General features: G+C 43.6%; 1 protein-coding gene across 4 annotated transcripts in view; it reads right to left on the bottom strand.

Annotated features, from left to right (window-relative positions):
• The window catches only part of USP47 (ubiquitin specific peptidase 47), a 51,031-nt gene extending 41,950 nt beyond the window's left edge, over positions 1–9,081 (bottom strand). For 3 of the 4 annotated variants that reach the window (XM_039725167.1, XM_039725168.1, XM_039725170.1), the window contains exon 1: positions 8,779–9,078. In XM_039725167.1, coding sequence (XP_039581101.1) covers positions 8,779–9,060 — 282 coding nt within the window. In that variant the 5' untranslated portion in view covers positions 9,061–9,078. Of the gene's footprint in view, positions 1–8,778 lie in introns of all 4 variants that reach the window. The other variant, XM_039725169.1, reaches the window with a different exon arrangement.
• Between the last annotated feature and the right edge of the window lie 4,293 nt (positions 9,082–13,374).

The following is a 13,374-nucleotide window of genomic DNA, read 5'->3' as shown; positions in this document are numbered from 1 at the left end:
TATTTGAGAGGAAAGAAGCACCTTCTTTTTGAAATACACGTTACTAAACTAATCCTGTCAGAGCACAGAGATGTTTGTTACTCAGCACAGGCGCTTTGCTGCAGCCCAGTCTGAGTTAAAGAGAGAACAGTACACTTAGAATCCTGTTACAAACGCCTGAACCAAAACAATTAAGAAGACCTATTTTATAGCACACTTGTGGCAAACTGAATACACTTTTTAAAACACAGATCCCAGAAGGTCTTAAACAGAGTAATTTTGAGCTGTTAGCTTGATATGTTGTGTGTTGGAACATTTTCTGAAGCAAAAAAAAATTCTGAACAACCTTTAAACACAATTGTTTAATCTTGAATCTGACTGATTTTAAAGTATCAGGTTTGTGAGTACCTCAACAACATACTTTATCCTCACCTTTGAATTCTTCATTATACCTGGAGTATTTCAGGCAAAACCCAACAAGAATGTTGTGAAGCTAGTGAAACTAAACAGACATCTTCTGTCTCTTTATAAGTAAGGAAAAAAACTGCTTCACAACCAGCCTAAAATACATCAAAATTCAAGAATATACATCCTGACTCTGACCATTTTCCTAATAATTGGACCTTTACCGCCTTCCTGGTTTGCTGGGGAGTTTTCAGGGGAGTTAACAGTACCAGCAGAGAAGTAGTAGCAATATTTTAAATGCATATATTATATGCAATAGTGCTTACATCACTAAATACCAATGCCACCTGGACATAACTACAGCTTTCTGTGGTATCCTAAGAGACTGCAATGAGACCCTCCATCCTTACGTAGGGTCTGAGTCTGTGAATGGCAGTGCTGCTCACAGGACAAGAGGAGTAACTCCCCCTTCTCTTTGGAAAGGCCTAGAAGAGCAAAAAATGTCACTGCTGTGGCAATGCCATTGCTCCTGCCTGCATGCCCAGCTCGCTGTGTCTGCCAGCTGCTGCGGGTACAGCAGTGGTAACGCTGCAGATCCCAGAGGGCAGGTGTGCCACACTGACACCCACGGCCATGGCCAACCCGGGGGGCCACACGGACACCCACGGCCATGGCCAACCCAGGGGGGCCACACGGACACCCATGCTAAGTGAACCCTACAAATGCTCTCCCTATGAGGGATGATCCGATTAAGGGAGGAGGTACAAAATCAGTTCTGTAACTGAGCCTCTGTGATCTTGTTCCCTTTGGAAAACAGGGTGTATGTTTTACTCTCTTCTCTGTCTTGTGTAGATTATTATTGTTTTCAAAGGCACGTTCTCAGAAATGCTTCCTTATTAACAAAATTTTAGTTAAAAAGAATTGGAAGTGCTACCTCACTGAATCAGCTGCATGCCAGCTGTCAACTGTCACTCCTGGAAAATGCACAGGGACAAATTATTTTTATAATACATATACACTTCAAAGTCTACTATATCCAACTTTCCAAACACGTCCAAAAATAACCCTATGCTTCAGAAATAAAGAGTGTGTTATGAGGTTAGTGTTTCCCTTTGAGAGTTTGTTCCTACTGCTGTGTATTACCGGGTCATTTGTAAAAAACACTAACAAAAGAACAGAATGACAAAAAAAGTTGGGATGGGGCCAGAAATAAGTACAAGGCTGGAGGCTGTTCCAAAGACTATAGAAAAAGATATAGTGTAAGGGGATACACATCTGGGGAGAGATGAACTAGAGACCCAAAGATCCACTTTTCAGTTTTACAGAAGGTATTTTTCATATTTAAAGTAAGACTGGAAAATGTCTTACTAAGGACATCCTGAAGAACCAGTCTTGTTACACTTATCGCCTTATGGTCTTTTAAATATGGTAAATTAAGGTGATTAAAGATTAATTACTTCCCTTAAAAAAAGTCAAACAAAGCAGCTGTCAATAACAAAAGTGTGCAAGTATTTCCTGGTCATACCTGCACATCACACAAGAACAAAGTTTTCTTCAGGGGTAACAAAGAATAGTTTAAGTATCTGTACCTATCTCACTAGACGTTGTATTTCACTCTCTTACTCTTAAAAGCTTTAATTTCAGCTGATCCTATTTTCCTCTGGCCCAAACTGTTGAACTTGTAAAGTTTTAACTTCAATTTAAATTTTAATTGAACTTTAATTCTCACACTAAAACAATTGTGAGAATTAAATGTCAATGAAGTTCTCTACATTCACAATTTATCTGCCAGGCTCTCTACATTTATTACAGTATAACCTTTACACTCAGATCTGAAACAACCTCATTTTTATACAGCTTCCTTTGCTTGTAACTTCCCTCCACCCTCCTAATCAGCATGCTCCTTGGCTTTCCTTAAAAAACAAAACCTATAAAAGCTAAGAAAAGGGATATGAGAACACAAGACACTTACTACACTTTTATATATTATTCGGTACTTGCAACATTTGTCTCCTACTGAGAGTTGCAGAATAATGGCAGAATTCACCCTTCATTTCTTCAAGTATGAATTTTATGGAAACATTTTCCTTTGCTGCTCCTATTCTGAAGAACTTTCTGCTGGATTGAATTACAAATGCAACATTAGCATAAAAACAAATTAAGAGTCTGAGCAAAACCAGTACTCAGAAGAATTTTCTCTTCACGGAGAATTTTGAAATGAAGGTTTACTTCCCTACAAAATCACCAACAGACATGGACGCTAAAAAATGAAAATCCTGTACAGTTCAGACATTAAAACAGGACTATAGGCATAGTTTTTAATTCTTTAACAGCTGTCTAATTTTAAGCTGTCCAGATGCTGTTGGGGAAGGAAAGGTAGAAAGCGAACAGTGAGGTGTGTTAGCAGGCATTCTTTGTGCAGCTCTCCGGGAATTCTGCACAGAATGAAGGGTCCAGCTCAGAATGGAAGCACTTGGACATAAACTCTGCCACCAAGGGCTCCAGGGAGAACACAGGACTGCACAGGACCCCACAGAAGGAACAGGGATGACAATGTCTATGTGAGAAAGGACCTAGACAATTTTTCCATATATAAACTGACGAACAAAAAAAAAAGGCACTACATAAGAGTTTCTGTACCTGCTATTTTTTCTTTTCCTTCACTGTTGCTGATCTCAACCCAATACCCACACAAATAAGTGAGCATGGCTGCCTTCCATTCCTTTGGCTCCTGTAGTACGCTGCCAAACTTCAGAAAATGCTATTTACACGTTCAGACATTATTTACTGGGAAAACTTTCACACTGTACCAAACATATTTCTCCTGAAGCTCCAAAACCAGAGCATTCCCCAATCCTCAGGAATTCAGGCACACTTGCTCATGTTACTGAGGCAGCTTTCATCACATGTGCTTATCGAGAAGCTACACCTGAACTGCAGCACGATACCCAGCTCTAAGCTATTCACAGAAATGCCAATCTAAAAATAATCTGTTGCCATTTTTTAGAAGCACCTAAAGCATCCTTGTGATCACAATCTCAACAATTATATTGAATCAAATGATCTGTACCAATTTCACCCCTCAGTATTTTTAGAACATGCACAACATCCTTTTTAGAAATTATTTCATCTGCCAATGCTGTGCAAGAGCATTTGCTCAGTGCAAGCTGACTACATGCCAAGCATTGCAAAAACCAAAGAAAATAAAAATCCCAGCATTTCACAGTGGCTAAAACTGTGGTCAAGTTCATTGTTATTCTATCAGAGCTCCACAAAAAAATTCTGTGACTTACTAGAAGTTCACAATTATCAGTTCTTTAGTAACTAGTGGCATTGTTTTGCGAATATTTAATTCAAGACAAGAAAAATAACAAGATGCTAAATAGCAGCCCACCCAAAGGTACACCGCATTAAATCTTAAAGGGCAAAGTATAAAATAGCAGCTTTAAATGTTCACAAAGGAATTAAAAACTTTATCAAACTGGATAAAAAGGCTGAATATGTACATGTAACTCCATCACTCCATTTTCTACAGATGTAACTTTCACCTTTATTCTCTCAGATAAAACCCAACATATTTTCAAACACAACAAAAAGAGTGAAGCTGTGAACATTTATGAACAGATGAACATTTATGAATATATATGAACATTTGTACATAATACAGTGCATTACAGTACCAGTTGTAACATACTGGGGGGGAAGATTTAAAACAAAACCCTTCTCCCACTCCCGTTTAATTCTGACAAGACTGAAACACGTCATTCAAAGGTAGCACAAATACAAGGTACTGGTTTATTTCAGTAAATCACCACAAGTTTTAACCTTATATTGATATTGCTACATTCTATCAGAAAAAGAGGCAGCACAATAATAATTTTAATCGGTATGTGTGTGTTTGTACAACTAACATTTTAAAACTATAATGCAGGGCTGCCTTGATTATATCCACAGGTTTTAAAAAGAAGAGAAAATGGCACCAAAAAATATTATGGTTTTCTACTTTCACTACTGATGCTTTTGATTCTGAAATTTTAATCACCAGTGACACACAAAACAGTAATGACATAAAATGGCATTTATTGTTTGTGGTGGTGTTCAAAAGTATCACTGCAGGAAAAACAAAGAAGCATTTAGTTATTTAGCTGTCAGATTATTCTCCTGAGTAGTAACTTCCACCAGCAGCATTCACAGTCTGAGGCTCCAGTACCAAGTGGTGCCCATCAGGCAGCTGGTACTTCTCAGGCAAAAACACTTCATCAGATGATCTGGAGGTGCTGATACTTCATTATCCTGATCATCTTTCTCTGCTGCAGATGAAATACCCAGATGATAGCAAGGGAAAGTAAACACTAACTGGGAAGCCCAATAGCTGGTAAAATGCAGGGAAAGCACTTGAATTCTACTCCAAGCTTTATTCACCAAACTCAATAACTACATGAACATCATTCAGAAAGTGCCTGTTTGCAAGAAACAAAATTATTTGGTGGACTTCCATGTGGATTTTCTGTTCGTTTCCTAAATTTGATTTCCGAAATACCTTCTCAGTCAATGAATTAGTCAGTTTCTCTAGTTGTCACATTCATTCCTTTATGTTTTCTAATGGAGCAAACAAGAAGGAAAGCAGGAGAAACTGATAAATTATGCAAGCTGTAAGCACTTGTAGACTCTTTTGATACATGGGAATGAAAAACACAAGGATGTCATCAGCACTGAAAAGAACAGCATCCCTTTACCAAAGAGAATTGCAAAATATCTTAATCAGATTCCCACTCTTCTAATGAGGAAGTCAGAATGATATCCATCAAGAGACACATTTGATTTGTTCAGGGCAGAAGACTAAAATGGATTCATTAGGGTAGGGATGAAAAGACTCACATTAGTGAGCTGAGAAAGAACTCACACCACCTTGCTCAATTTAATGGCAGCAAGTACATATAATACATATATATATTTATTTATTCTGACAGGTGTACTTTAGGTAGTTCATGCTGGAACATGTTGGAAAAGTATCTGCACAGCATTTATTTAATCAGTAGCGCAGACACTTCAAAAACCTCATAGCAGAACACACTTCTCATATTTTGACCAATACTCACTAAGTTCTCATGCATCTTGATTTTCAAGATAAATCTTTGTAAAGTTCACTTATATTACCAGTAAACACACATAGGCATCTTTCTCACCAACTGTGTTGATAAGAATAGTTTTATTTTCTATTTGAGGTATAAGTTTCAAGTCAATTTTTCCTGTAAGAAACAGTGAGAGCCACAGAAATGTTTTCCCTTCTGATAGCATCATTTTCTTATTTCCATATTTATCTTACTCATACTATTCACCCTCCCTTCCCAGGGTTACTGGGTAAAAACACACACCTATTAATACAGCAATTTTTACAGAATATACTCAAATTCTGCTACCAGGATACAGCAATGTACTCGGTGTCTTCTGTTTACTGGATACAACGGAACACTGAATTGAATCTTTTCATCTTATAAGTGAAGAAAACAAAAGTAATTGAGCATTAGGAAAAGGAAGGAAGGAAAAGGAACAGGAACCAGTTCACACTGGTTCCCAGATGCAGTGAACAGGGATTCTTCCATTAGGAATTACTGGTCACACTACTACAGGAACAGCTGGGAAAGCTTTAGGCAGCAGTAGGGACACAAGAATGAACTTACTAAGAACCTGCCTAGCCCAGGCAAAAATCTTTATGCAAAAAGAAATCCCAAAACTGGTTTATTATAAACTGCTTTCATACATCTCTTCCAAAGGAAAACGAACTTTGTCCCAAAGTTATGAGCAAGAGAAAACAACAAGGCCCTGATTACTTGGACTTCAGAGATGCAGCTGAAGCTATGCAATGTCCAAAAGAAAATTGTCATAAGAGACTAATAAAGACGAACCTTTGTATCCACTTTGTATCCATGAAAACATAGCAGTACTTACAAAACCTAATGAAAAAATCCTACCAATTCTTCTTTGCAAACAGTAATGTGAACTCCTGTTAATACACAAAATATGGATAAAAACACAAATTGAAGACTCTTAATCAACTTAATACCCATCCTTCCACTCTACCACACACAGACTGGTAGTGTCAGAGACACCTCCTACCACTTATCTACCAAGGCATCACTAACTCATAGACAAGAACCAAAATCCTTTCCCATCCACTGCTTTGGATGATTAGTCATTCCCTAAACCAGCCTAAAGCAAACATCATTACATTTCTGCTCGTTCTTTCACACTGGAATGCCAAGGCAAATCTGGTTGCGTGCTCATCTTTAGCAGATGCTGGTTCAGAGCCCAGCTGAAATCTCTGAAGCAGCACAGACAGTGAGCTGCACGAGTGATACCACCCAGCCCACCAGGAAGGGACACAAGCATGAACTGTGATCCTCTATCCATCCCTGGAGGGCACAGCTGAAACTCCAAACGATCTGCTTTGCCTCCAACTGCTCCTAGGGGCATAATAGGAATATTTAGGAGCAGGCTGTTGAGAACTCAGAGACTTGGAGAATGCTGTTTACCCATAACTCAGTGTTCTCTGCAATGGGACTATTAATGAATCTCAGAAAGACTTAATGGGAATGCTGCAGTGTAACATTTGTTAAAACTCCCTGTCACTAAAAAAAATTAGGATATACTGAAAAACACTGGAAAAGTTGAAGACAAACCTTTGTTACAACATATATATAGATATGACCAGATGGGCTTAACACAAATAGTTCATCTGTTTTCTTTCTCAATTTGATTTCATTAATATTCTGTTCAGTTTCATTTACCTTAAAAACACAAAGAGACACAACAAAGAACTTGACAATACTTGCTGAGAAAAAACAACTCCTCCTGCTAGCACTATCAATGTACAAAGTTTATAGATTTCACAGTTTGTTTAAGATACCCATGTCTATAATCACATATATTCATCTTCCTTTCCCCATACTTCCCCCCCTGCAGATAAAAGTGCATTCAAAAGCCTCCTCCAATGAGTCAGTTAAAAATACACATCTGAATCATAAGTATATTCTGAATACAACTCTAAAGCCAAGGGGGATACTATTAATACATATAACTAAAGACACAGCCTTGGCTAGCTACTTTTATTAATATCTTGTCTATTCCACTTAACTACAGCTACTGCCACAATGTTTCTCTTGCCACTATTCATTATCTGTTTCTTTGGTTCCAAAACGAAACCTTTAAGTAAATCAGCTACTCTGTCTTCTGATGCTGGTTTTATATTTTTGAAGATTTTTGTTAAAAGCTAATATTTAAGTATATTAGCTACTACATTCCATCTCTTTTTTAAAGTTTCTGGAGATTCACTTTCCTGTAAAAAGACAAAATGTAGTCCTTTAAACCTCAGTATTTTATGAAAGTAAACAAGGTAAAGTTACCCTTTTCCTACATATATCCTGTGTTTACATGCACAATTGCTTGCACAAAAAATTGTTTCTAATATTCAGTGCTGTTATTTGCTTCCCAGATCTACTCAAGAATACCATGTAAGGATCAGCACCTCATTTTGCTAAGCTCCACGAAAACGAAGGCCTTGCCCGACAAAGCTTCCCGTAAGAACACAGGACGGAACAGGTAAACGTAACCAGCACTGACGTCGGACGAAAACTTCGGGAAGGGTTGGAGTCATTTATCAGAACTGCAAAACTGTCCGAAAAGTTGGCAAAATGTATACCTGCTCACGAAACTGAGTTTCTGCTGATACTACCCTACCAGTAGCTGTTTCCAAACATTTCACGCCATCACTCGAACTCCTTCCTCTGCACAGTATCGCTCCAACTTGACACGTGTCATTCGCCTATCGCTGCAGGACAGAGGCTTCGCCTTCCTCTTTCACTCGGGCTCTTATCTCTAGCCTATGGCCAAAACCAAGCCTTTCCCTTCTCCCTACAGCAGGGGAGAGATGAGGGGCCCAGAAGAGAGGAAACAAGCCGCTGCTCAACCCGTTCCCTCGGGCAGGCACCGCGGGCACGGCCGCCCGCTCTGCCCCGCTCCAGGAGCGCGGAGCCGCGCCTCGGCCGAGCCCGCCTGGCTGCCGGGGCCGGCTCCCGGCTCTGCCGCTCGAGACACCGGCCCGGCCCGGCCCGGCCGCGCAGGCGGGCTCCGGCACGCCGCGGCACGGACAGGTGCAGCCTGCCGCCCTGCGCAGCCCGGGCTCAGCCCAGCCTCCTCCTCCTTCCCTGGCCAGCCCCTTCAGCCGCGCACCACCATCACCCCCGGCCCGGCACAAAGACAGGCCCGCGCCCGCCGGGCCGCGCCGGGAGGGAGCGGAGCCGAGCCAGGCCGGGCCGGGCCGGGCCTCCTCCGCTCCTTCCTCGGGCGGCGCCGCTGCCCGGGCCTCCCGCCCGCCGCCTCCATGTGCCGCCTCACCTCTTTGGGGACGAGCTGGTTCTCCTCGCTGGGCACCATGGCCGGTGGCGCGGCGCGGAGCCCGCAGCAGGCTGAACCGAGCGCCGTCGTCAGTAGCAGCGGGAGGCGGGGGGACGCCCGCGGCTCATCCTCCCCCTTCTTCTCCTCCTCCTGCTCCTCTTCTTCTTCTTCTTCCTCCTCTTCTTCTTCCTCTTCTTCTTCCACCTCCTCCTCCTCTTCCTCCGCTTCCAGCTCCTCCGCTCCCGCGGGCAGCGCCGCGGCCCCGCCCCGCCGCCAATCCATGGTAAAATGGCCGCCGGCGCGGTTCTCGCGAGAGCCGCCCCACCCCGGGCTCGCCGCGCTCCGCCGCGCTCATGGCCCCCGGCGCGGCCGCGGCCNCGCGGCCGGCCCGGCCGAGCCCCGGGCGCTCGCTGGGCACGAGGGGCGGTGTTGGAGCCGCAGCGCGGAACCTCCGTGGGCGGCCGGGCCAGCGCTGCCCCGCGACGGGTTATCAATGGCGCCGCGCCGCCGCGGCTGCCCCGTTACGTTATGCTGCCCTGGCGAGCGGCGTGGGGCGCCTGGGCCTGCGGGGGAGCAGGGAGTGAATAAATGGAGTGGGAGCTGTCTGGGGAGAGACTGCACGTGCCACGGCGGTGCTCGGTCCTGGGGGGGACTGGCTGACTCGGAGCTGTTTCCTAAGCTCATCGAGTCCGCGCAAATGGAGCTGTAGGAGGAGAGCCGGGGCCAGTGCCCCAGGTGCGCTTCGGGGCTCGTTGGCACACGGCCGAGGGCGCGCTCGGAGCGGGGCTCGGAGCCGGGCCGGCCGGGGTGTTCAGGGAGCGGGGCTCGGAGCCGGGCCTGCCACGGTGGTGCTCGGTCCTGGGGGGGACTGGCTGACTCGGAGCTGTTTCCTAAGCTCATCGAGTCCGCGCAAATGGAGCTGTAGGAGGAGAGCCGGGGCCAGTGCCCCAGGTGCGCTTCGGGGCTCGTTGGCACACGGCCGAGGGCGCGCTCGGAGCGGGGCTCGGAGCCGGGCCGGCCGGGGTGTTCAGGGAGCGGGGCTCGGAGCCGGGCCGGCTGTGGGTGCGCTCGGAGCTCGTTCGCAGCCGGCCATGGGCGCACTGAGAGCCGGTCTCGGAGCTCGTTCGCAGCCGGCCGTGGGTGCACTCAGAGCCGGTCTCGGAGCTCGTTCGCAGCCGGCCGTGGGTGCGCTCGGAGCCCCGGGCCCCGCCACACGAGCTCCGTGCCCTCGCAGCGCTGCCCCCGCGGCCCTGAGGAGCCCCGGGCTGCAGGACACGGGTCGCTTTTCAGCGTGATTCCCTCGCTCCGTTACGGTGTTGGTGCCGGGCTGGAGCGGACGCGGAAGCACAGCCTGGTCCCGCTGGCATGTGGGCCCTGACTGGTGCCCAGAAGTTGTTCCTTGAAGCCATGCGGTGCCGTTCAGCGTGCGCTCGCTGTAAATCCAGGGTTGATAGCTCGTTTTCAAACAAGAGTGCAAGGCTCTTTCTGTGGCGTTGCTTAATTTTTGGGTTTTGTCCACAACAAGCTGAATTATATCTGCTTTTTGTGCCACCTGAAACACACTAAAAGCCAAATCACTAGAATGACTAAAACACACACTTAGAAGGAAAGTAGTTGATGTCTACTTCACTGCAAACTAGTTTGTAAGTGAAAAGCATTCTGCCTAGCTAATGACCAGCGCTATATGGTAGCTGTACATTTCTGCACAACTCTTTTTCTTATTATTTTAGTGTCCTCTTGTGGAAAAATGCAGTACTGAGGATAGTTTTTGGTTTTGTGTCCATGAAGTTTTGGGGTAATTTTTGAAACCCATTGTACAGGAGGCTGCTGAAGATTTGATAAAGTTGAATGATCTCATCTCCCTTTTTATGTTCCTTAGTATGTAACTTAGGTTCCTCTCTGCTTTCTCAGAGATAAGTGGCAGCTTTTACAATCAGGATATGTTACTAGTGTTTCTATTTGTATGGTATATTAATGCTTTAAAAAAAGGTTTCAAGACAGTAATTTCTCTAAATCATATCAGTGGTTTTATTTTCATCTTTCAAGTATGCTGTGGAAATGCTATTTCTGGCTTTGTTGTGGTTTGGTTTTGTTTTTTCTTAAATTTTTCCTCCTTGAATTAAGCACAGAGATCTTCTCATTGAAAAACTTAAAGCAGTTTTTAAGTATATTTCTAACCCGTTTTGCATTATATAACTTAATGGGTTCAAGTTGTTTATCTTGTAAAGGTCAGAGGGTTCTTTGGCACAGGAGCTCTTGCCCTGTGGGTTTGAAATATGTTGGACCTGAAAGCCCCTCATCTTAGACCTTTGAGCTCTATTATGATAAAATAAAGTACTGAGACAGGAACCTGAGAGTCCTGTGCTGTTAATGTTACTTCATGTTAGCACGGGGTTTTGTAGAGCAAAACCCTCTACAAGAGGAAGAAAAATATCTAAAATAGTGGGGGTTTTAATAGGAAAGGCAGTATGAAATTAATGAACTCATTTCATTCTGAAAAGAGGTGTTTTACTGCTGCTTATCAGCTGTGTTGTGCATTAAAAGGTTTGGGATTTAGTTGGGGTTTTATTTGAGGGGGGCTTTTGTAAGCATCTAGGTATGAGAAAAGAAGAATAAGTGAGAAGTGATGTCAGGATCTGTAGCTGCTTGAAGGAGCACAGCTGCCTGGTGATCTCCAGTTTTCCAGAGGTGTCCAAAGATCCAGGAGACCAGCGAGCAGGTGCTTGAGTTGAAGAGCCAGAGCAGAGCCAAGCTTCCAGTGCAAGGGATGCAACCACTGAAGCAAAACTCTGTGTGACTGACTGCCCTGCTGTAATTTCCTCTCTCCCCCCACTCTGGGGACACACCCCACAAAACTTCTCAGACTGGGAGGATTCTTCCTCTGGGTTATAAGGAATCCAGAATTCAGGGACAAGAAGCTTTCAGTGATGTTACTTTGGAAAGTTCGTTTGACTCTCTAAAACATGATGTTCTTAGAGGTTATTTTTTCTGCTGTTTGTGCATAACAAGGGAAAAAACTACAGAATGCTTTATTTGAAATATATTGTTATATTAGAATAAAGAGGTAGCTACCACAAATATGTGCCTGCCAGATAAGAATCAGGAGTTGTTCTTTTAAGAAATGCTTTGTTAGATCCTCCTGTCAACCTTTAAAACTGTGCAAACATCCAGTGTAGCATGTGTGCATAAAACATCTTTAATGGAGTAATAATCTCTAGTTAATAATTAAATCTCCAGGAGCTTTTGTAATTTGTGGATGCTACAACATTTAATCTCTTTATGCGAGACTTCTTAAAGAGGAATATTCAGTATTTGAGTTTCATGAAGGGAATCCTGGCCTTACATAAATGCTGATTTAATATAGCACAGGTTTAACTTGCTGTTAGGGTGAAGGAGAAGAACTGATGTCTCAGACTGCAGTTGATGCTGGATTTGCAGGTACAGGTAAATTTGTTGGGCTGTTGCTTGTCAGACTTGCTCAGAGACACATTAATGAGAGTCACAAGTGCTGCATTGTGTCAGTTTTCAGTCAGTGCAATGCTTGTCACACTAATGTATGCACTGGATTAATGGAAGTGCTGTCAGTGTGCTAAAGTAAATAGCAAACCTCTGTTTTAAAGGATGCTGAACTTGTAAATTAGTCTGTAGGAATGGGATATCTCTTTAAAGATTGTGCTCTTATCATTCCTCCTTCTCTGTAAGGAGTCACTGAATCTTGTCCCAAGATTTGACAAGTAATTAATAAAGTTTTGAAGAAAGTTCTAAGAACAAAATGGAGTGCTGCCATCTAGCTCCTTCATATGTGCAGTTAGATGCTGTAAACTGATTTCTTTCCCAAAGCAATGTTAGCCTACCTCTTTGAAATGGAAAGCCTATGGAAAGAGGATTGTGTAGATTAATGCCATGGATTTGGGATGTCTTCTCTGAAAACACCTGGTTTTGATTTTTCAAATAGGCTGTCAGTGGGAGATCCACGTCCTGTTTCAGAGGTAGAACCAACTTGCTTGGTTTTTCCTGTATTGTCCTGTTAAAAACACCCAACAAACAAAACCACAAAAAAACCCCAAAACAAAACACCAAAAAACCTCCTTCCCACCAGCTAACTAAAAAACCCAAAAAATCCCCAAACCCTCAAAACCCCGTAAACCTGAAGTTTGCGGTCCTTGGCGAGTTGCTGCCATTTTACCCAGATGTCCCAGGCATTGTGTGTTTGCCAGCAGTGGCAGTGTTCCCTCGGAGCTCTTCTGCACTGTCAGCACTCTCAGAAAATACAGCCTCTTCCCTTTCCAATCTTTGGCAATTCCACATCTGCTGATAGAAGGGGAGGTGTGTGAAAGTTCAGGATATCACAGTCCAGCAGGTCATTGCACTGCTGGTTACTTTGCTGTTTGAGCCTCAAGTAACTTTTCCCCAGATACACATCAAAATTTGGGGTGTTTCTCTGAAAATCTGCCTGCACCATCCAGTCCTTTCAATAAAGAAAGTTTAAAAAAAAATCAGTAAGTTCAGTCCTTATATGGATGGAGGGGAGAACTAATAGGAAGAACAAATAGAATCAGTAGAAGTAAAAAAGAGAAAATTATAGAATCCTGCATC

This window comes from Passer montanus, unplaced genomic scaffold (assembly GCF_014805655.1).
Source record: "Passer montanus isolate IOZ18808 unplaced genomic scaffold, ASM1480565v1 scaffold54, whole genome shotgun sequence".
NCBI classification, from domain to species: domain Eukaryota; kingdom Metazoa; phylum Chordata; class Aves; order Passeriformes; family Passeridae; genus Passer; species Passer montanus.
The sequence above is the reverse complement of the archived record's forward strand: the minus strand, read 5'-3'. Positions and strand labels throughout refer to the sequence as shown.